Source organism: Podarcis liolepis, assembly GCF_965112155.1.
Source record: "Podarcis liolepis genome assembly, chromosome: 15".
In the NCBI taxonomy this organism is placed as follows: domain Eukaryota; kingdom Metazoa; phylum Chordata; class Lepidosauria; order Squamata; family Lacertidae; genus Podarcis; species Podarcis liolepis.
In genome coordinates this window covers 261,716-285,206 of record NC_139566.1, presented here as the reverse complement: position 1 = coordinate 285,206, position 23,491 = coordinate 261,716, and the positions used below count along the sequence as shown (strand labels likewise).

At 55.4% G+C, this 23,491-nt stretch overlaps 1 protein-coding gene across 1 annotated transcript; it reads right to left on the bottom strand.

The window, feature by feature from the left end:
• Window positions 1-4,495: 4,495 nt before the first annotated feature.
• Window positions 4,496-22,302, bottom strand: LOC310694114 (dnaJ homolog subfamily A member 1-like). Its single transcript, XM_083476871.1, has 8 exons — window positions 22,195-22,302; window positions 13,920-14,136; window positions 13,625-13,808; window positions 10,528-10,632; window positions 9,792-10,019; window positions 7,809-8,039; window positions 6,539-6,639; window positions 4,496-6,115 (listed from the first exon to the last, which is right to left on the bottom strand). Exons 2-8 carry the CDS (start codon window positions 14,049-14,051, stop codon window positions 5,900-5,902), a joined length of 1,197 nt encoding a protein of 398 aa, XP_083332997.1. The 5' UTR covers window positions 14,052-14,136; window positions 22,195-22,302; the 3' UTR covers window positions 4,496-5,899.
• Between the last annotated feature and the right edge of the window lie 1,189 nt (window positions 22,303-23,491).

The following is a 23,491-nucleotide window of genomic DNA, read 5'->3' as shown; positions in this document are numbered from 1 at the left end:
TCTTCCTTCTTCCTTTTGCTTCCGAAGATACCTGCCCCCACACGAAAAAGGCCATGCACATAAAGGGTTCAGTTGCACCCTCAAAATCCAGGAACCTCTGGCATGTTTCACTCAGAAAGTGTGGGGAAGAGAGACCCTCCTTTTTGAAACAAATCTGCTGGTGGTGTTTCTGAGCCCTGCATGTTCTCCAGGGGCTACTAGCCAAGGTGTCTGTGTTCTTCCCAAACGATGGGAGGCAGTGATGCTTCTGAATCCCAGGCTGGGAGAGTGTTGCTGCTGCTGCTGCTGCTGCTGCTGCTGGGATCAGAGTCCGCTTGCGGTGTCTGGTTGCTCACTGTGAAAAGAGAGAGACGCTGGACCTGCTGGTGCCCTTTGGCCTGGTCTAGCAGCAGCCAGGGTCTTCTGGTGCTCTTGTGGAGCCTCCAGGTCCAGAGGCAGTCTACCCTAGGTATATGTGAACCCTGAGAGAAGAGGAGACTGGACTAGAGGGGCCCCTTTGGCCTAATCCAGCAGAGGGACTCCTCTTATGTGATTTATTTTTTTTATCTCTGATCTGCCATAGACACACACCCCCATTCTCAGGGTTAAGTGACCCAAAACAAACCACCTCACCCCAAAATAATCAAGCCTTTTGTCAGTTTACTTAAGAACAATTTCCTGCTTAACCGGCTTGGATTCTTTGCTTCTACCTAGGAATTTTCCGGGATTTACCTGTGCATTGAAACACTGAGAAGTAAAATATGTCAGCCAGGTTAATTTCAGGCAGCAGATTCCCTTTCTGTGTCTGTGTAAGAGAATATTCCGCTTTCTCTCATGTCTTGCTTTCTCCTCCCCCACCCCCACCCCCACCCCATGGCCGTTTGCAGAGGTACAAGGGGGGGGCTGCTTGCCTGCCTGCTCTTTCTCTGGGTACATTTCCCCCTGAAAAAGTGGTTCGGGCTCCGGGGCACCCAGAGGCCACTGTGGCAGCTGAGAATAGGGAGATGGATGGGCCGCTAGCTTTGCTTATTGCAGGGGCAGGGCAGGGGGGGGGGCTCCTGAGACACACACAGCCAGAGCCGCCGCCCCCCCAGCAAGGAATGGGCTTGATCCTCTTTTGATGGGGAGACCTTCCCTCCCCAGCACGCGAAGAAAGGCTCCAGCGGACGAGACCAGGAGTGGGTCCCACCGTCAAGAAGGCGGCTTCATACTGCTTAAAAGCAGGCAGGGCTGCCCCAGAAGAATCCTGGGAGTTGTAGTTCGCTCAGAGTGCTGTTGAGAAGCTTTAGGAGAGCCCTGCTCCTCCTGCCACTACAATTCCCAGAGCAGCGTATAAACCTCGTCCTAGGGAACGCTAGGCATTGTAGCGCATTAGAGCGCTTTAAAGGGATGGCGCAGACGCCCCGCAGGAGAAGAAAACGTTTCCCAAGAAGCCCCGTCCAAATAATCATTCTCTTTGAGCAAGTCCAGGCCGGCAGAGAAAGCGAGGGTCCCGGCAAGCCCCCTCCCCTCCCCGGGCGCCCTTTCATCCCCCAAGACAAAGAGCGACCTCCCTCAGCCCCTCTTTTGTCTCCGTGCGGTGGGAATGCCAGCCCCCCCCCCGCCCCATTCAGGCGCCCGGGCAGGTCAGAGGCCGCCGAAGAGGGTCGCCCGGGCTCTGAATACCCTCCTCGCCCCTGACTCGGGGGCTGCGAGGCAGAGCAGCTGCGACCCCCGGCCGCCCCCCACTTCTGAAAGAGATGGATGGCCTGTCAGGGAGGGAGGCAGCAAGAGGCAGTCAGGTGTGCCCCCCAAATTAAGGGGGCTGCCTTTGTTCTTCCGAAGTCCCTGCCTGAAACCTTTCCATGCCCCCCAAATACATTGTCGGGGGGGGGGGAGGAGTGTCGAAGGGGCATGAAAGAGGCAGGTTGCTGCTTTCCTTTGCGCAGGCACACCGATCTTCCGCTTGTCCGGGGTCTCCAACGTGGTGCCCGCGGGATCGTGGGCTCCCTGGAGGCACGTAGTCGGGCCCTCGCGAGGCTGCCCGACCTTCCGATGATGCCCGAATGAGGAGACCGCAGCGCCCTCTTCCCAAGCGGCCCCGAGGCGAAATGACAGCCGCCCGCGGAAGCCACGCCGGCCCGGGGAAGCTGGCCAGCGGCTGAGCAGCCTGAAGTTCCCCGGGGGCAGCTGCGGCTCTCCCTCCTCACCCCACCCCGATGCCGACCCACCCCCCGCCCTCTGCAGCCCCAGGCCGGGGGTCCCCGCTCCCGCACTTCTCGGAACAGGGCTGCTGGCCCAGGCTTGTCCCGGGTTACCTGCGGGGGGCGCCTCCGCTTGTTAACCCCCTCCCCTCCCCGGCTGCTGGTCGCCATCACTTGGCAAGGATCACAGAACCGACCCCCGACCTCCCCCGCCCCACCTGCGCAAAGAGTCCCGTGGCACCTTGAAGGCGACGCCGTTTATTGTGAAAGGAGCTGCCCTGGCCTCAAAGAGTCTCTCCCTGGGAGTTCACGGAAGACATGGGGATCCGGGGGTCATCTAGCTCAACCCCCTGCAATGCAACCTTCTTCGTCAACGGCGGAGGAGGGGGAGAACAGGTGAGAAGGAAAGGAAAGGGGGGAAACAGAACAAAAAAGTGGCCGTTGCCTTAGTAGCAGCGACAGTTTACTGGGGGGTGGCGTGCAGAGTCCAGTGGTGGTTGATAACACAGAATTCTTGGCATTGGTAAGCCCATTCACGCACACGGCAGGATCTATCTATCTATCTATCTATCTATCTTCCTGCAATTCAAGGGCTCACCGCTTTTCTCTAAAGGTCGGCCGCAAAGTCCGTGAAGGGGACGGGACTGAAATGCGCCCCCTCGCAGAGACTTTTCTGTCTCGTTTCTCCGGTCCTCAGCTCCGAGGGCGTGGCGGGCCCGCTGCCGTTTTTGCTGCAAGGGGCGCTAACTCCTCTCCACCTGGTAACAATTCGCCTCTGCGCATGCAAAGAGTGCCTCGCCAGCAAGCGGCGCTCTGGCGCCACCGTAGGCCAGCTGAGATGTGACGGAACATGCGCCCCAAGGTGCGGGGTCTGCTGCTGGGTATTTAGACCCGGAATATCTGTAAGCCGATGGAGGAAGAGTTAAGCCCCGCTTGCTCCGAGCCTGGCCCTGCCTCGGGGCTCAGACCAGAAACAACTGCCTTCCACCTCCCCCCCCCCCAGTGCAAATGGGCTTCTTCCTGCTACCCGCCAGCCAGAGAATTAGCAGCTCAGACAGTTCCCAAGAAAAGCCCCCCCCCCACCCATGTTCTAGAATGCAAATGCGGGCAAAGCGGCCTTCCCCATCCCGGTGCCCTCCGGATGCTGCCGGACTGCAGCTGCCACCACCCCTGACCAGCTGCAGCCCAGCAACTCCCAGAGGGCACCAGGTTGGTGAACCACAGGAGTTGGGAGGGGCCCCCAAGGGTCATCCAGCTCAAGCCCCTGCAGCTGAAGCCTCTTTTAGAGCCCTCTGAGGCAGGAGACGGCCACCTTCAGGGGGAGCACAGCTCCTGCTCTCAGAAAACCCTCCCTAGGGTTCAGTCAGAACCGCCTTTCTGGTCAATGCAACCCATTGGTTGCGAGGTCTCCTCTGGGGTAGCAGAAGAGCCGCCTCCATCTTCCTGGAGCAGAAGCGAAGCCGGACTATTCCTGGCCAGCAGCCTCTTCCTTCCCGAAGCACCTGCAAGCGAACCAGGATCTTTGCTGAGCCAACACTGCCCTCTGGAGGCCCCGGCTGGCACTGCAGGGCCATCACAGGCAGGCAGGCAAGTGTGGGTCCCTGGGCTTCTCTGGGGTCCCCTCTCCCCCTGCGAATACCCACCTGCCTTTGGGCTTCCCGGGGCTGCCCTGTTTTTCTGAGCAGGACTCAAGGCAGGAGTGCGGCTCCATTTGCTGAGGCTGGCCGGTATCCCCAGAGATGTCGGGTTCCTTGCCCTTTGAGGCCGCACTGCTACTGCATGGGGCAAGCCCCCACCCCAAGGATTAGGGGGCCAGGCAAGCCCTGCCTCTGGCCATATTGCTTCTCCTGACATCTGCTGCCACACAGAAGCATAAGAACGTGAGATCCCTGCTGGATCTAGTCCAGGATCCTCAAGCTCTGCAAGCAGGACCCGCGCACAATGTCCCTTTCTCCTCCAGAGGTTTACAGCAACTGGAGCTCTTGAGAAGCATCGCTGCCTCCAGCTCTGATGGCAGAGCACAGCCAGGAGCCCTTTTTCAATTAACGTGCTTAAAAATAAGACCGAAAGTGAATGGTGGGAGGTCCGAGAGTTAGGAGAACCAAGGTGGGGGAGAAGAACCACAGAACTGTAGAGCTGGAGGGAACCCCAAGGGTCATCCAGTCCAACCCTCTTCAATGCAGGCAGAGGGAGAACATAAAGCTTTTCATCCCCTGCTGACAAAAACTGTCCCTTCGGAGCTGCCCTGTCCCAGTTTTTGGGGAGTGGGATCCCCCTGCCTGGCTGGGCCAAACCAGGCTGTCTGAAACTCTCCTCACTCGCCACACTGTGAATATCCATCTTGGCTCTTTATTCTACGACAGGACACAGAAAGAAAGACTGAGATACAGACCTAACTTGTTTTCAGGTAGTTCCGATTTCCTGATGAGCTGCTTGCCTACGGATTTAGACCCTCAGCACCCAACCTACGCTCTATCACTCCCCATTCAGCGAGATATTCCAGAAGCCCTGCGTGATCCCCACCCCTTTGCCCCCAGCCTCTTCCAATCATGGGGGCACAGACCCCCAAATCCGCCTTCCCCCTCACATACATGCAGCCTAATCCTTCTGCAGAGACTTTTCTCCCCAGCCTCAGTTACCCGCATGTAAATGGAGTCTCTTGCCTCCCAGGACGGTGGCAAGGATGAGCCGCCATCCTGAGACCTTTCGGGTGCTTGAAATTACACACACGTTATTCGGAGTAAGGAAACCCACAAAATTATCCCACGGGGAATAGTCGTTTCTCCCCAAAAGGGGGGTCCGCTCCAGCCAGTCCAGGAGCCAGAGTGGGGGGCAAGGTTTGGGGGCTGGAGCAGCCTCAGCAAGGAGTCCCAGCCCAGGGGGGATGTGGGGTTCGGCCACTGCCAAACTGACCCTCACCTGCTTCCGTTTGGTGACTGGGCAGGGAGGTGCCAACCCTCTGCAGGACGGCAGCAGGTGGGAGGAGGAGGGCATGACTGTTTGGGGGGCCCAGAAGTGGCCAGAGTGGGACCCCGCCACCTTCAGGGAAGCCCAGCCCTGCGATGAAAACCGAGCGCCAAACCCCCAGGAAAGGGTGCAATGGTGTCTCCAAACAGGTTCAGAAAGCAAAGGAGACTGGGCACGGTTTGCCCCCAACCTCTTCCCAGAGTCACCCACAAGGCCTGCTGCCCCCCCCCCACTCATTCTACGCACCAAGGCCCAGCACCAAAAGAAACCTGCCAAGGAGGCAAACAGATGCAGAGTCAGGAGTGACGGCAGCCCATCCTTCCCTCTGGGATTCTGAATTCCAGGTGCCCTGGAAGGGAGGGGGTTATGTGGCTGCACCAACCGGGGGGAAACAGCAGATATTTCTGGCCTCCTAGCCCAGCATCCCAGGAAAGACCCCCACCCCCAGGCTACTCTATCACCCCACACCCCCGAGGGGCTCCTGGAGAGCTCTGGGGCTCACCAACCGCTTTGAAAAACTGTCCAGAGTTTGCCCCTTCCGGAACGGGGGAAACAAGGCCACAGGGTCAGGAATGATGGCGAAGTCCATGGCGCCGGAGGCCAGGGAGGGTCCCCAGGCCCCCCCTCAACTCAGGCTGAAGGCACATCCAGCAGGGAAAGGGAGGGCAGGAGTGGGGCTGGCCTGTCCCTGCCCGGCAGGCGCTGTGACGGGGGCTCCTCCAGGCCTCTCGCCAGCCCCCCCAAGGCCCCACGGGGCTCAGTCTGCGGCGCTACGACGTGTGGCACTGGACGTTGTGGCGCATGGGGTCCTCAAAGTCGTCCTCGTGGTGGAAGCCCCTCTCCTGGAAGTGGGGCTGGGTGAAGAGCTCCCGCAGCTCCACCTCTTCGGTGTCTTCTGTGGCCATCACCTCTTCGCGGGGAGGGAAGAAGGACTGCAGCTGGCGCAGCTGGTGAGGGGGCAGCCAGCCGGGGTCCGGGAACTTCACCTTGGCAAGAGAGGGGGGAATCAGGGAACGGGAGAGCTGGAAGGGACCCCAAGGGGTGCAGGAATCTCAGCCAAGGCATCCCTGACAGACCTCTGCTTAAAAATCTCCAACGAAAGAGGGCCCACCTCCTTTCCAGGGAATCCGCCTCCCCAGTCTTTCCCTCTGAAAGCTCTTCCTTAGAGGATATGGAACGATAAGCTGGGAAGAGCATGAGACTCTTAATCTGAAGGTTGTGGGTTTGAGCCCCACGTTGGGCACAAGATCCCTGCGTTGCAAAGGGACTGGAATAGATCCACCCCAACTACCATTCTATTAAGAATGGTGGATGACTGGTTTGCAGCAAGTCCCCCTCCCAGCTCCCTGTCCCTCTCGCTCTGGATTAAGCCTGAATGCCCCCCTGCCCCCCCCCGGCATCCCCAGTACCTGGAACTGAATGATCAGCTTCCCCTTCTGTGTTGGATTTCGGTAGATGGGCATGCCTTCGTTGGGGATGCACTTGGCCTCCCCAGGCTTGATGATGGTCCCTGAGGGGCACAGAGAGGGCAGAGTTGGGGAAAGGGGCAGGAAAGGGCCTCCAGAATGACCAAGGGGGTGGAGACGCTCCCCCAAGCAGAAAGTCTGCTGCTGCCCCTGGGGGTTCTTCACTCACAGGAAAGGCGAAGAAGAGGGGGCAGGAGGGAAATACACATTTGTGGACAGAAATAAAGGTTTCCTCCCTCTTCCTCCATCTCTCATGACCTGGAAGTGGTGGGTATCCATTGAAGGTGGACATTGGGGATTAGCACAGAATCCCTTGATGCCACAACCACAGGCGGAAGTGTTTTCAGTGACGTTCCCCATCAATTGTCTGCCGAGAGGGAGCTTTAACTGTGAGAGCAGCAGGTGTTGTGTTATGCTGCTCTGTGCCTCAGAATCAGTCTGTAAATATTAGCCACATTCACACACACACACACAATTCATGTAAATATGTTTCAGCATACCAAGTAAAAGTCATGTTATTTTTAAACTCTATCTTGCGCAGTCTTTTCTAGGAGAGAAAAAGAGAACTAATAAAAAGGGTCAAACGACCCGGGGCAACTTTGGCACTACTCTGACAAGTATAATTACTACACTTCACGTGACTCTGGAACTCCCTGCCACAGGAGGCAGCAACGGCCACCAACCTGGATGGCTTTAAAAGAGGATGGGACAAATTCACAGAGGAGGAGGAGAGGGCCCCTGATGGCTCCTCGCCAGGAGACAGAGGCAGCCCTGCTTCTGGAAAGCCGTTGCTGGAAATGGCCGGAGGGGAGAGAGGCCCTGCTCCAGGTCTTTCCCATGATGGGCATCTGGCCAGCTACTGTGCAAACAGGATGCTGGAACAGGTGGGATCCAGCAGGCTCCTCCTCCTCCGCCTCCTTTCTGATGTTCCCAGGCCTGGAGGAAGAGCCAGACACCAACTTCTCCACCTCCCAGAGCCTCGCTTGGGCGCATGCAGAGGGCCAAGGCCAGGGCAGGAAAGGCCACAGGCTTGGCAGGCAGATGCCAAACACCTCCCTCCTGAAGCCTGGCAGCCCCTTTGTGACTCAGAAGCCCCCTCCCAGCATTTCAGGCCCTGCTTAAAGCAAAGGGCTATTTCTCCATTTCGCTCGCATGGACAAACGCGGCTCCTTCTCCCCACAGGCCCAGATCCCCTCTTCCCGCCTGCGCTCACCTGGCCGCGAGGAGACCAGCAGCTTCCTGTTGTCCAGGGTGTGGATGATCTGCCGGCAGCCGCAGAGGGCGTCCACCAGGCTCACCTCCCTCTTGATGATGAGGTCGCTGCCCTGGCGCTGGAAGATGGGGTGCATCTTCTGGTCAAGGACGATGACCACGTCGCCAGGCTCAAAGCCGGGCATCTGGTCGCCTTCCTGGTGGAAAGTGATCTTCTGCCGGTCGGCCATCCCTGCAGGAGGGAGGAGAGAGCTGCACGGATGCCAGAAAGCCACCACCACCACCGCTGACCCGGCTGCCTTCTCTCTCTCAGTCTCCTTCTGCACTGGCTTGCTGGGCTCTTGGCATTCTTACAAAACAGACACTTAAAATGATTGGGACATTTTGCCTGCTTTTACACTGTACTGTGAACCTGGTGCAGAATTCAGTGGCCAAGTTGCTCACGGAGGCAAAGTGGTTTGAGCACAGAACGCCAATCCTGGCCCGGCTGGACCAGCTGCTAATTAGTTTCCAGGCCCAATTCAAAGTGCTGGTTCTGATGTAGAAAGCCTTAAATGGCTCAGGACTGCAATGCCTCAGGGATGGTCTCTTCCCATAGGAAACAGCCTGGACCCTGCAATTCTTATCTGAGGCCCTTCTCTGTGTGCCTCCTCCGTGAGAAGTCTGGAGGGCAGCAAAACGAGAACAGGGCCTTTTCTGCAGTGGCGCCCCATTTGTGGGATGCTCTCCCCAGGGAGGCTCCCCTGGTGACTTCCTTATAAACCTTTAGGCCCCAAGTGAAAAAGTTCCTCTTCAACCAGGTCTTCAGCTGATTAAACCCTATATGGCCTTTTGAAAGTGTTGGTAGGAAGATATTCTTTAATTTTTATGTTATGTATTTTGTGTTTCTATGATGTAAACCACCCTATGATCTCTGGGTGAAGGTAGGCCAGACTTATTAAAAAAATCCATAAATAATTGGGGCTTGGGTTTTATCAAGGCCGGGAGCATGGCATCTCATAAAACAGGCCTCTTCCCATAACTGAAAAGACAACTGCAGCTTCCCCGTTCAAGTGTGCTTTTGAGGCCGCTCTCTGAGCAGCATTTCAGGGCTGGGTGACAAGTCAGTCTTCCATTTCCCAGAGACGGTGTTATGCCAGGCGTGGGTGTGGCCAGATGGAGACTTCATCCCCAGGCAGAGGCAAGCAGGCTTCTGCAGGGCTTGGGAGGCACTGATTCAGCCGGGCCCCCGCCCCCCCCACCGTGGAGCCAAGCCCACACAAAAATCCAGCCAAAGCTCTGTCCTTCCATGAGCTCTTCTGCTCTTCCCTCCCCACCCCCTAATTCTGCCTGACAAAGAGTTCTGGAGAACAAAATTCAATTAAAACATCATTAAAAAAAAAAACTTCAGAAGCTTGCTGCAGTTTTGTGACGTTTTGGTTGGTGAAGCCATTTTGAGAGAAAAAGGGGTGGCCCAGCGACTAGAGGTCAGACTGGGACCTGGGAGAGATCAGGGTTCGAATCCCGACCCGGCCACAAAGCTTCCAGGGGCTGCCTTTGGGCCCGTCACCTGCTCCCCGCCTATCCTGCCTCGCAGGGCTGTTGTGGGGGGGTTAACGGAGGAGAGGGAGACCTGGGTCTGCCACCTGGAGCTCCTTGGAGGAAAGGTGTGATAGAAACCCAACAAACAAACAAAGTTTGGGAGGCCTCGCTTTTCTGAGGGGCCAAATGTGGCTCCATTTTCTGCTTAAAAAAAGGAAAGCGGGTTTTTCTTGTAACCAAATCTCTTTAGACCCTATTAATTCTGCTCCCTTTCCATCCTGGCAGACCATCCCAAAAGGTGCAGGCCAGCTTCTCACTTCCTGGCATCAAGAGGGATACAACAAACCCCCAGGAACAAGCTGACCCCCCAATTTGCCCCTTGGTGCCACTGCTGGGTGGAGAGGCTCTCCCCCTGCTTTGCCCCTGCCAGCCCTGCGGAGAAGACCTTGCGGGGTTGACTCACCTTTGTCCAGGTGGACGTTGAGGATCTTCTTCTCTCGGATGACCTTCCTGCCGTTGCAGGCCAGGCAGCGGTCCAGCGCCCTCAGCCACTCCCCCTGGCCCTTGCACTGCGAGCACATCGTCTGGATGTGGTGGACCATGTTGGGCCCCAGCTGGTGGACAATGACCTCCACGCCAGAGCCGTGGCACTTGGGGCACCGCGTGTCCAGCCCCTCCCGGCTTCCACGGCCTGGGAAGGAAACAGAAAGGGCTTGGCGTGGGAGGAAACCGTCCCTGATCAAGGAGAGCCCCGCAGCTGGATCAGGCCCAAGGGGGCCCTTCTAGTCCAGCCTCCTCTTCTCAGCAGCCAAATGGCCCCAAGAAGCTAGGAATCCAGATAGACTGCCTCTGGACCTGGAGGCTCTACAAAACTCTAAGAAGAGCCTGGCTGCCGGATGAAGTCAAGGGGGAGCCAATTAACCCAACATCCCGTCCCCCCCAGGTGCCCTAATGGGAAACTCCTTAGCAGGACCCGAGAACAAGAGCAGCTCTCCCTTCCTGCAGTTCCCAGCCCCTGGGATTCAGAATCATTGCTGCCTCTGACCAGCAGCCCTTGAAGCCCTCTCCTCTTCTATGAATTTGTCTTCTGATCCTCTTTTAAAGCCGTCCACATCGACGATCCTCACCGCCCCCTGCGGGAGTGAGTTCTATCACCCAAAGGAGCCCCCGCCACACACTCCTGCCCCCTCCTCGCTCACCGTTGCAGCTCTTGCAGATGACGGACTTCTGCAGGGAGAGTTTCCGCGTGGCGCCATTGTACAGGTCCTCCAAGGTCACCGACAGCTGGTGGACGGCCGTCTTCCCTGAAACAAGGAGGCCAAAGCATCAGAAACCTCTTGCTGTTCACCAAGGAGCTACCGTTTGTTTCTTTGGGGCCTTTTGCGTCCTGCTCTTCATCCCCAAAGGCTCCCAGAGCGGCTGACATACGATCAAAGCAAGACCATTCCTCCTTGCAGGCTTACAGTCTTGTTTGGAAAGAAAACCCACCACGACACGCAAGGGAAAAGGGACAGAGAGGGAGGAGGAAAACTCAAAACTCAGGCACCAATTTCTAAACAGTTGTTCCTAGAATGAAAGTTGAGTTAATTTTATTCTGTTTCAGTATTTTAACTTGTCTGCTTTAAAGTAGGGTGGTAGTTTTTTTCTTGATTTTACTGTTTTAAGTCACTTAACAATCAAAGGCTTTTAACAATCAAATGGTGTGTACATTTTATGAAATAAAGTAAATAAACTTAAGAATCACTGACAGGTGGCCACCTAACCTCTGTTTTAAAACCTGCAAGGTGGAAGAGTCCACCACCTTCTGAGAAAGTCCTTTCTACTGTGGAACAGCTTGCACTCTCAGAAAGTTCTTCCTGGTGATTAGTCGGGATCTCTTTGCTTGTCATTTGAATCCACTGCTTTGGGTCCTACCCTCTAGGGAATTTCCACCAGGACTGATTGATTCATTTATTGGCATGTTTGTCCCACTTTTTGCTCCCAGGAGCTCCAGGTGGCTTGTATACTTTTATTGTAATGATCCGTATGTTTTAACAGATCAGCTATTTTATTTATATGTCTAAATGTTTAATTGGTTTTCTTTTTTAATTATTGCTTCCCACCCCTCAATGCTTTTAGCTGTTCCTATTTTAGCTGTAAGCAGCCTTGAGTCACCCTCAGTGGGATATAAATAAATATTATAACAGTATGGCTCTGCCCCATCTCATTTAATCCCCACAGCAACAACCCTGTGAGGGAGGCCAGGGCTGAGACTATCCCAAGGTCACACCCAGTGAGCGCGTGAGGATTGATGGGGAGGATTTGAACCCAGGCCCAAGTCTGACACTCTCAGCAAGTCTGGCTCTCACAGAGGGGCCTGTATAGATCAGCAGAGGGGGCTATGCGATATCACCCCCCCTTTGCCCATCCAGCGCCCCCACCTGTAGGCTGCTGAGAAGTCCCCAGGGCCACATGGCAGCCTGTCGGCAGGAAGGCAGCATTTCTGAGAGGCTTACTCAGGGCAATTAGGCAGCCGGCAAAGGCTTCTCAGAGATCTCAAGGGAACAGGATGCAATTACTGGGAGCTTGGAGGGGGGGGGGAAGAGGAGGAGAGTCACACCCTTCACCCTGGAAGGAAGAGGAGGACCAGAAGGACAGCCTCGGCCAGTCTCAAGGGGGCACCAGCACAGCCCCCCACCCTCCGGGTTACATCCAGCCACCAAGGCCTACTCAGAGGAGACCCACTGAAATCAAGGGACTGGTGTTTATCCTCATTATGACTACTGTGGAGTTCCCTCCGGAGAGAAGCGAAACTGGCTCCCTCTTTGTTATCCTGCCGCCAGAGGCTGAGACCTTCCTGTCCAGACAGGCCTTTGGGGCAGGCGATGCAGATCCGCGGGGCAAATCGCTGCAGCTTAATGACTGGTTCTAACTATTGCTTGCTTTTATTACTCTGTATTCTAGAATGATGTTGTTAAATGTCAGAAGCCGCCTTGAATCCCAGGCAGAATAGGAATACATTTAGTAATAATATAAAGGCATTCCTAAATGTCTTTTCAGATCTTTCAAAGCCTCTCTCCAGCAGCATACGCCACGTGGGTATTTAGTTGTGATCATAGCTGTCAACTTTCCCCTTTTCTTGCGAGGAATCCTGTTTGGAATAAGGGAATTTCCCTTAAAAAAAGAGAAACGTTGACGGCTATGGTTGTGATTCCTGCACTGCAAGGGGTTGGGCTGGGTGGCCTGATTCTACGCACCATGCAAAAACATACATCCATTACAACAACAATTCAGTCTGAAACAAGCAGAGCAACACATCCCTCCTTGCTCTGTGATGGCAGGGGCCCAAGTCAGCTGCACCCTTGGAATCAATGGGCCTCAGTGAGCCTAGCCGTGTCAATGGACCTCAGGCAGGCCAGAGCAGATCATCAGCTCTCAGGGATTTGTTTTGGCCAGGGATGGAGGATCTGCGGCACTCCAAGACGTTGTTGGAGTCCAAGTGCCACCAGCCCAAGCAGCTAGCGGGGCCCACGGGGGGCACGGCATCTATTTCACAAAATTTGCACACAAAGAAAAGCCTCAGGAGGTTTACAAAGAAAGGAATAAAATTTATCAGCAAAAACAACCATTTGAAACATTTAAAATTAAAATCAGGAATAAACTAAAAACAAGCATAGACCAACGTTCTACATGTCTGGATACAGGTTTGTCTAAACAAATGTGGTTTTTTGGCAGGTGCCATAAAAAACGCAGTGATGGTGCCTGCCTGACGTCAAGAGGCAGGGGGTTCCACAGAGCAGGGGCTGCCACACTAAAATATCGATGTGGAACAGGTCAGGGGTGAAGGGGTGGGAAGCGTGCCTTTGGGGCCCCCCACGCCTGGCTTAGAAGGACTCCCCTCCCTCCAAACTACCAATCAGCCAAGTTTCAGGGTGCTGCTGCCATCCCTCAGTGGGGGGCCCGTCCCCACACCCCACTTCTCCCTTATGGCCTGTGAACCACAAACCGCCTTCCCAAAGGGAAAGTGGCCACAAGATTCATTTCTGTTTTTCCATTTTCAGGATTCATTCTATACAACCGTCTCAAGGTGACACCAAAGATTATTCAAAACGCTTAAAAATAGCAAATAAATTTAGAACTCAAAGAAGGTGTCTGGGTGAGAACTTCCTGAGCAGAAAAGTAGAAGGTTCAATAAATAAATGGCAATGGAGCCGGACTCTGCTCCTCCAGGTACAGCCTTCTCAGCAAGAGCCTGTCTCCCAGAGGAAGCAAAGCCCCCCCCCCCGGCCAGGCCAGCCCCCCCCCGCCCCCAAGTACCTCTCCTCTCCACGCGGGGACCGTGGGTGCGGGGCCCGCCTCCGAAAAACAGGTCAAAGATGTCCATGGGGGGCCCGAAGCCGCCCCTGCCGCCTTCCTTCATGGCCCGCTCCCCCCCGCGGTCGTACATCGACCTCTTGTGGGGGTCCGACAGCACCTCGTAGGCCTGGGAAATCTGCTTGAACTGGGGGGGGGGGGAGAGAAGGTGTCGAGTCAGAGGACGGGAGAGCCGGAAGGGACCCCCAAGGGTCATGTAGTCCAGCCCGCCCAGCCCAGCCCAGCCCCCGGCACCTACCCTGTCCCCCTCACTGGGGTTCTTGTCTGGGTGGTACCTCAGCGCCAGGCGCCGGTAAGCGCGCTTGATCTCCTCCATCGTGGCGCAGGGCTTGACCCCCAGCACATCGTAGTACCCGGTTTCCTTCACCATCTTCCTTGAGGCAGTTCAGCGGTCAGCGTCCGGCAGCGTCACGTCCCCCTGGCTCACCCGTCCAAGCCCAGAGAGAGGCTTTGCCCTAGAGAGAGGACCTGGGGGTCATTCAGGAAAAGAGAAGCAGCTCTTGAGAAAGCCCCAGGATGCTGGCTGCCAAAAGATCCGAGAGGGAAGAGGACAGTAAAAGGAGAAGCGGCCCCTTTGATGGCTGGGCTGGCTCCCAGAGAGTCTCGCTGGCCTTCTTCCCCCAAACAGACACCTGTCAGGCAGGTGGGGCTGCCAGGGCCCTGCTGCTGCGGCTTCCCAATTAAGAGTGCCTCCTCCTCCTCCTCTCGCTCTTCCCTGTGCGGACGGACCGGTTGGAGGAAGCAGGAGGGCGTGGCGGGGCTGAGTGCGTCAGATCCCAAAGGTGCTGATTACCTGGCCCGCCTCACAGGGCGAGCGTGAATGCCTCCTGAGCCCCGGAGGGCGTGGGACGGGAGCTGCAGCAGCACCAGAAAAAAGCCCAGACCAAGCAAGATTCCGCTGCCCTACTTTCCTCTCCGTCCGCTGCGCAACCCAGCGCACCAAGCCCTCCTTTAAGGCCTTAATTGCCACTTGCTAACGAAGCAGCCTGGCCTCGCCCGCCCGTGGCACACTTTGGCCGCCTGTCACTCTCTTCCCCTGGAAATAAAGTAAGATTCTAGTCCTCATCTGGGAACAAGAGCATCTTCCTCAGACAGAGTCAGACCGATTGGTACACCTAGGCACAGAGGATGCTGCCTTCGACTGGATCAGACCACGGGCCCATCCGGCTCAGCAGGGTGGATATGATTTAAATCAAATCGCTTTAAATCACGATGGGCCTGCCCCAAAGGGCCACGCTCCAGCCCTTGGAAGCACACACAGGCAGAGGACTGTGGTTCATGTGGGCTGCCGGAGGGCCAAGGGGCTGCCCCCTCTTCTCTGCCCAAAGCTCCTCCAAACAGCTGGAGGAGGGTCTCTGGGTGCCCTGCTTCCCTCAGCTCTTTTGGCAGCACCGAGTCAGCAGAAAAACTCCCTTGCGAAGGCCTTGCCCAAGAGGAGCCGAGGGGCCACTGGTTGCAAGAGGAGAAGAGCCTCATTCTGCAAAGCCCTCCACCAAACTTGGGTGCCGCCCCCTCCAGGGGCTGCTGGACTCCCAACTCCCAGCAGCCAGGCTCAGCCATGACAGTGTCGTCCCCACAAGTCCTGGAGGACCACAGATGCTGTCCAGCGCTGATGGAAGCCTAGAGCTGTAGAGCTGGGAGGCATCCAAGGGTCATCTAGTCCAACCCCCGCTGCACTGCAGGAACCACAGCTAAAGGATCCCTGATTAATCTCGATTTAAAAAGCCTCCAAAAGAGGAGAGTGGGCTGTTCCACTGTTGAAGGAATGCTAAACGTCAACTCAGCTGACAGAAGAAGGGGCTGGAGATCATCCAACACGGAGGTTACCCAGTCAAAGCACTGGTCCATTCAGCTGAGTAATGTCCGCCCTGGCTGGCAGCAGCTCTCCAGGGCTTCAGACTCAGGGGCTACTAGCCACAATGGCTATGGTCCGCCTCCATTGTCAGAGGCAGCAAGGCTTCTGAGCGCCAGTTGCTGGAAACCACAACCGGGAGAGGGGTCTTGTTCTCGAATCCTGCTTGTGGAACTGTTCAGCCACTGTGAGAACAGTATGCTGGAGTAGATGGGAAGTGGCCTGATCCAGGAGGCTCTTCTTGGGTTCCTAGGGTACTCAAGAAGACGGAAGCGGTTTTTGTGCCAAGCGACAGGGGCTGCCGGAGGGCAGAAAACTGGGCAAGTCACTTGGGGCCCCGCTGTAAGTCGGGGGGGGGGCTTTTGGCCATTCGGTCAGCTGCAGAAGTGGAGGGAATGGTGGTCGGGGGCCTTCTCTGTCGCTGCCCCTAAGCGGTGACCCTCTCACCCCACAGAGATGCGTCTGGCACCACCCTGAGTCAGGTCCCGCCATGGGTGGCAGACACACCTGTGCACCTGCCCTGGGACAGCACTCCTGTGTGGGGCTCAGCCCTCCTGCTTTGTTGTTTTTGCTCAGAGTCCTTGCATTTCTTTCCACAAACTGCCCTACCTCTCTTGTTTTTAGCAGAATGATTATGTCACTGCAACCCGTCCTGGGACCTTACAGAGAAGGGCGGGTAAGAAATCTCTTAAATAAATACGTGAACAGGGCTGCAAGCCCATTCACTTATCCTGGCCTGCCTGGGTGAGGTTTGGGGAAGGAGCACCACAGCTCAATGGGCAGAGCAGGCATCTCTGAGTAGGGCTGGGAGCGTCCTGCTTCCGTAACTCTGGAGAGCCACTGCGGCCGGCCAGTGTAAGATGATACGGTCTAAGGGAACTTCCTGAGATTCCAGGTGAGCAAATGCAGGGGTTGGACTAGATGCCCCATGGGACCCCTTCCAACGCTACAAGTCTATGATCCTATGAATGGGAGGCTGCCAGGAGTCCACATGTAAGGCTTAGCAAGAAAAGCCAAGCCGCAGCCCAGACGGGGGGGGGGGGGGAGGGAGCCTGGGAAAAACTCTTCTTCCCAGGACGACTTCCCAGATTATCCTGAACAAGCAAGAAGCCAAGACCTCAGAGAGCCACTTCTGAGGCGCACAGAGGCCACGCTGGGCCTTTGATCTCCCAGGCAAAGCTGGGTGTGCAGAGCTGCCCCACCTGGCCGGCCTGAGGCTCCTGCTCAGGGGCAGAAAAGCTCCTCTGTGGGCAAAAAACGCTGCCCCACACTGGAAGCAGCGCACAGGGGAGTCGGGAAGGAAAAGCTTTGGGACGGCAGATTTCAGGGTCTGATCCTGCCCCACAACAAAGGCAACGCAAATGCAAGACAGGGATTTGTTTGTTCCTTAAAGCTTTTCAACTTCAGCACTTTAAAGCCTTGTTCCTGAAAGCCTTTCAACCAAACGCAAGACCCGGCCCGACTTCCACGCTCCACTCGTGAATGAGCTAAAACAAATCCGACAGGACAGACGACATGCTGCAAGTTTATAAGATTATGCACGGCATGAAGAAAGCCGAGAGAGAAAAGCAGGCAGAGGCAAACTCGGCCCCGTGCCTGGAGAAAAGGTTTTCTCCCTCTCACGACACCAGAAGTGGTGGGACCCAGTGAAGCTGAATGTGGAGGAGAAAGGACAGAGAAAAAGGAGGACTTCTTCCTGCAGCACAGAATTCACCTGTGGAACTCCCTCCTGCAGGAGGCAGCCAGGCCACCAACCTGGAAGACTGGAGGAGAGGGCTATGGAGGGCTGCTAGTCCCCATGGCCGTGCTCTGCCTCCAGAGCGGAGAGGCAGCCATGCTCCTGAATCCCAGGGGCTGGGAGAGTTGCTCTTGCGCTTGGACCCTGCTTGCAGGCGTCCCATAAGGGGCACCTGGTCGGCCACCGTGAGAACAGGAGGCTGGACTAGAGCCCCCCCCCCCCTGATCCAGCAGCAGCCAGGCTCTTACATTCAAAGGAATTCTCTACATGTTCAGCGCCTGGTTCAAAGCAGGCCTCAAAGGAAACGTGGGAGGAGCTCTCCTGGCCTTGACCTTTGCACTCTCGGCCAAAAGAGGCCAGGCTATCTCACTCTGGGGAAACCCAAGGACTGGGCAGGAGAGCCGGGCATCCGCTCCACCCTCCAGTTGGGAGAAAAGGTCGCAGGCAGCCAGGCAGCTTCAGTCCCAAAGGGCATCTCCATGGAGGGCTGAATCCTGGTCTGAAACCCTGGAGAGCCGCTGCTGCCAGTCAGGGCAGGCAATCCTGAGCTAGAAGGGCCAACGGCCTGGCTCAGTATGAGGCCACCTCCTATGTCCCCATCCATCCGAAGCTGCTCTTGGTATCGTCTACCCGGACTGGCAGCAGCTCTCCAGGGTTTCAGACCAGGAATCAGCCCTGCCTGGAGATGCTGCTGGGGGCTGACCCCGGGACCTTCTGCATGCCAAGCACGTGCCCTGCCACTCAGCCAGCATTAGAAACTCAAACAGATAATTTAATCGCCAAATGGCACCTTAAACCTGGGTTACGGTCGCCAGAATGGAATGTCTTGGTGCCCTTTTTCAAGAAAATTTATTGTTGTTGTTATTTCTATACCACTTTATATTTTGAAGAACAAATCTCAAAGCAGTTTACAGCACATTAAAACATCAAATAAAGCAATCCAGAATAAAGACAAATTCCACCTTCAAGGAAAGTATTTCAGATCCTTCTCTAAGTGACATTTTGCTTTCCCCTGTCGCCAGCCTGACATCCAGAGATCTCCACGTGGTCACCACTGGACCCGTGACAAAATGCACCTGGCTCATTTTTAACACTGCACTCAGCTAGAGTCCTCCCCCTTAAAATAAAGCAAGATTCCAGTCCTCATGGTTCTGAATAAATGGTCGATTTAAATAGGAACGCACTGCCTCATGTTCAGCAGAGCAGGAGCCTCTCAGCGGCTGGGAGCAGAAACAGCTTTCTAGGGCAGGTTTGTGGAGCTGCCCCAGCCCAGAGTGGCTTCTGCTCCTCTCCTTCCCTCCTTGGCCTATCCCGGCCGGCATCCAGCCAAACAGGTTCTCTGGGCGCTTGCAGCTGCACCCGGAAAGAGCCCAGGCGCCACCACAGGCTCCCACAAGCGTGACCAGCACGGCACGCGGAGACTATGGCTGCGTGTGAGCGCCTGAGGTGCCAGCAGCCCCTCCCTGCATCCCTGGAACAAGCTCTGGGCACGGCTGCGCGATGGAGGCCCAGGTTGCTTTCCATTGCACAACTGCTTGCTGGGTGGCCCCTTGCCAGATGATTCCTGCACTGGGTTGGACTAGATGACTCTGAAGGTCCCTTCTGACCCTTCTACAATTCCAGGAAATGTGCCTTGGGTTGCCCCATTTTGTAAAGGAGCAGGTGCAGTAGATCTCCTCAGAAGTTCAATCAGCTGCTGCAATCTGGTGCAGTCAGCTCCAGTTCTTGCTCAAGCCGAGGCAGAGCGAGCAAGCAGGAGAGCAAGACTCCCAGGACAACCCTCCCCCTCCCAGCCAGGCTGCATCCTGTTGGCTCAGTCAGCACCCTAAAGCAACAGGATCAGGGCCGGCAAGTGACACCTCCGCTGCACCCCAGCAAATAAGGAAGCTGACTTATACTGAGTCAGACCGCTGGTTCACCCAGACCAGGACTGTCTACACTTGCTGGCAGCAGCAGCTCTTTCCAAGGCTGCTTTCAGAGCCCCACCTGGAGACGCCAGCAGGAACTGAACCCCCGACTCTCAGATGCTCTGCCACAAAGCAGACAAGAGCACTCAAAGAGCCTGCTGGATCAGGCCAATGACCCATTTAGTCCAGCCTCCTGTTCTCACAGTGGCCAAATAGTCCAAAGAATCTAGGAACCAAGATAGACTGCCTCTGGAACTGGAGGTTCCCTAAGGACATAAGGAGAGCCTGGCTGCTGGAGGGGGCTAACCAGAGTGGCCAACCAGATGCTTATTGTGGGAACCCCACAAGTGGGTCCCCCCCCACTCCTGCAGTTCCCGGCAGCTCTTATACAGGAGGCAGAGCACAGCCACCACGGCTAGTAGCCATAAATACCCGCTCTCATGAATTTGTATAATTCTCTTTCAAAGCCTCCCAAGTTGGTAGTCCTCACTGCCACCTGCAGGAGCCAGTTCCATAGTTTAATACATGCGGTGTGAATAAGGGCTTCCTTTCATCTGTCCTGAGTCTTCCACCATGCAGCTTCCTGGGATGTCCACCAGCTGTGTGGGAAACTGGCAAGCAGGATCCGAGCACAAGAGCCCGCTTCCCTCCTGTGGTTTCCAGCAACTAGGATTCGGAAGCATTGCTCCCAACTGACTTTGGATCCGTGTGTGTCTTTTTTGGCCCGCCATGGAGAGGGTCAAGGCTGAAAGGGAACCTGAATCCTCCTTGGAAAACTGGTGTAAAAAGAGTGACAGTGTCTTGTTGCAGGAATTTATGTATAGGTTGGGGGGGGGTGGCCCTCCAGCAGATCTCATGCACATGCACCCCACTACCAGAATCAGCACCAGCACTTTTGTGACTTTTCCCCACAAAACAATTCATCACAGTTTCTTCCTATCTATTCAAAGGGCCTTTGCTGCACGATACCAAATGTAAGAATTCCCTGATAAATGTGTCTCTGTACTGGCTCACTGGGAAAACTTCAGAAATTCCTATAGACCTGTGAGCTCAGCTACTCAGCATCCCCTCTGCCTGAGTGAGAATACCTTGCATCCTGATACCTGAGTGCCAGACAGGTAGCCATTCCAGAAATACCAAACCCAGATGAAGGCAAAAGGGTGGGATTAACTGGGCTGGGAAACATGGAAATGTAAATATATTTTTTGTTACACTTGATGGGTGTTTGGTGGAGAAGAAGAAGAAGAAGAAGAAGAGTTTGGATTTGATATCCCGCCTTTCACTCCCCTTCAGGAGTCTCAAAGCGGCTAACATTCTCCTTTCCCTTCCTGCCCCACAACAAACACTCTGTGAGGTGAGTGGGGCTGAGAGACTTCACAGAAGTGTGACTGGCCCAAGGTCACCCAGCAGCTGCATGTGGAGGAGCGGAGACACCTCTTAACCACTACACCACACTGGCAAGGAGAACCATGGGGCAGGGTCCAGGATGCTCAGATTACTGCCACCAGACCTCCCCTTTCGTGATGTAACCATGATGTATGAGTGATGTAGTTTGGGGGGGGGGTGTAACATGGGGATTAGCAGCTAATAAAAGTTTGGGTTCTCTTTTGTTGGGGGCTTCCATCTTGTTCCACCTTGTGGCAAGTGGGAGTCCTGTCGCAACCGTCTTCAATCAGGACCAAGCCGACTGGCTGCTGTTTTGCTCTGGTATTCCTGGCTGGTGTCCTTGTTTTTTGTCCAAGGGAGCCCTCAGATTTCTCCGTTAACAGTGTTAAGGTTACTTCAGCAACAGAATCATAGAATTGGAAGGGAAGACAAAGGTCATCTAGTCCAAGCCCAGGAAAGATGCATGGAGGAACAACACAATTAAAGCAGAGACAGGAAGTTGTACGCTGCCCACAGGCAGAGCCTATGTTGCTTCAGCTTTATCTGCAACAAGTCATTTTAAAAATATGCTGCTGAAACATCATGGCTCGTTGCCCTATAGTGAGAATACTCCCCCAGGAAGGTCCCAGGCTGCAATCTTGTGCGCACTGAACTGGGAGCAAGTCCCCCTGAGGTCAGCTGGGCTCCCTTCCAGAGGCAAGTGAGGAGGAGTTTGGGAGAGGAAAGGAAGACTCTTATCAGCCAGGGACAACAACAGGACGTCTTGTTTGCCTTCTCTGTGTGACCTTCTCTCTCCAACTAGGACTCCTCAAAAGTAGCCAAAGTTGCAGCGGAAATCAAGGCAAGATTTTTGCAGCTCCAGCTTAAAGACTGAACAAAGTTTATTATGGCATTTACAGGAGATTTCCTGGGCCCTAGTTTCTCATCAGGTGATAAAGGAAGTTTATTCAACACCTCTAATGAAGAAGGAAAAATCACACATGAGTGGGAGCCTCCAAGGGGCCACCACCAGAAGAGCCTCGCCTGCGTTTTTGCCCCCTAAATCCTCAACCTCCCGCAGTGAAATATTTAAAAGCAGCTTATACAGTAAGAAATTAAGAATTATAAAGGCACAACATAATAAACTTCACAAAGATTAAACAGCAAGAACACAATAACGAAGGCAATAAAAACCTAGTTAAAAAAGAAAACAGAAACAAAAAAACCCCTTTCTTTAAAAATACATTAAAATACATTAAAAATACATTTTTTAAATGCTAAATACATTCTTGTTTAGAAAGCCCAACCAGATCCTTAGACTCTGTATTAATTATGTTGACTTTTCGTATGTTTCAAAGTACCATCGTATATTTTCCTTGATTTATTTATATTTCTGTAATCCGATTTGAGGGCTGTTGTTTTGCACTCTAGCGGTGTGTACATTTTATGAAATAAAGAAGCACAATCAATAGAGAGAGGCGTCAATATAGCCAGCCAGGGCCTTAGAAGGCTGTGGGTGAGGGCAGGAGGGGGACCCAGGCGTCCGAGCCGCCCCCCCCCCACCAGAGGACCCAGGCGTCCGGGGAAGGAGGGGGCGTGGCGAGGAAGAAGAGGGGAAAGGACCCAGGCGTCCGAGGAGCGCCTCACTCACCCTCCGCCGCTCCGACCGCTTCCTTCCTCGAGAGGAACTCTCTGGAAGCGCCGCCCCGCCCCGCTCGGCGCCCATTGGCCGGCGCATGCAGTCAAGGCCCGCCCTCCCGAGGAAGCCCCGCCCTCCCCCTGAGAAACGCGGCGGGGTTCTGTTGTGTTCCTTCCCTCGCGCCCGGAGAGGCCCCGCCTCCGAGCCCCGCGATTGGGCGGCGGCGAGAGCGGCCGGGCCTCCTCTGCGGCTGTAGATTGGCTTCGCTCCACGCTCGTCACCCGCACGGCGGCCACTGAACGAGCGACCTTCGGTTTGAGCGAGAAGAGCGGGAACTTGTCGCCGTCAGGGAGGCGGCGGTTGGGCGCGCGGGGGGGGGGGGGAGCGGCGAAACTCCCGCCTTTTTCTCCCGCGCATGCGCCTCAGCCTCAGGCGGCGCGGAGGCCCAGACGGCGGGGCTGTCGTGAGAAGCGCCGTGTGGCCGAGCCGGGAGGAAGTCTAACTTTGACGGAATCCAACAATTCAGGGAGACTTGCGCCCTCCAATTCCGGCACCCAGAACCTAGATAGATATATGTACAGTGGTACCTCAGGTTACAGACGCTTCAGGTTACAGACTCCGCTAACCCAGAAATAGTGCTTCAGGTTCAGAACTTTGCTTCAGGATGAGAACAGAAATCGTGCTCAGGTGGCGCGGCAGCAGCAGGAGGCCCCATTAGCTAAAGTGGTGCTTCAGGTTAAGAACACTTTCAGGTGAAGAACAGACCTCCGGAATGAATTAAGTTCTTAACCCGAAGTACCACTGTATACACCTATATTGTATTTATTAACATTTTTATTGTTTTGGTAAGTATTTCCTTTTGGGAAGGGACCCCGAGGGTCACCCAGTCCAGCCCCCTGCAATGTAGGAATCTCAAGGAGGGCCTTCGTGGCATTTCAGAATGGACGTGGAAGCAGAGAGAGCGGCTGTCCCAGCGGGGGGCCACTCAAAAATGAGAAAGAAAAGTCCCCAAGTCCTGGCTGGGCCCAGAATCCCAACCCTGCGGAGGAGGCCTGGCCCAGGCGAGACCGGCTCTGGGTCCTCTCTCCCTCCCAGGCCAGGCAGCCAGCTCCATGGTGGGGGGGGGGGCTGCCCTGGGCAACGTGCTGCAAGGGCTGCGGGGAAATGAGGGGCAGGTGGAGCTCCTCCTCTGGGAGAAGGAAAACTCCCACCCTGAACCTCCACTGCCTTGCAGCTCTGCTCAGGCGTGAGGAAGCCTTGGGGAACAAACACGGAGGAAAAAGCCAGGCCTGCCGGTGCTTATTTTCTG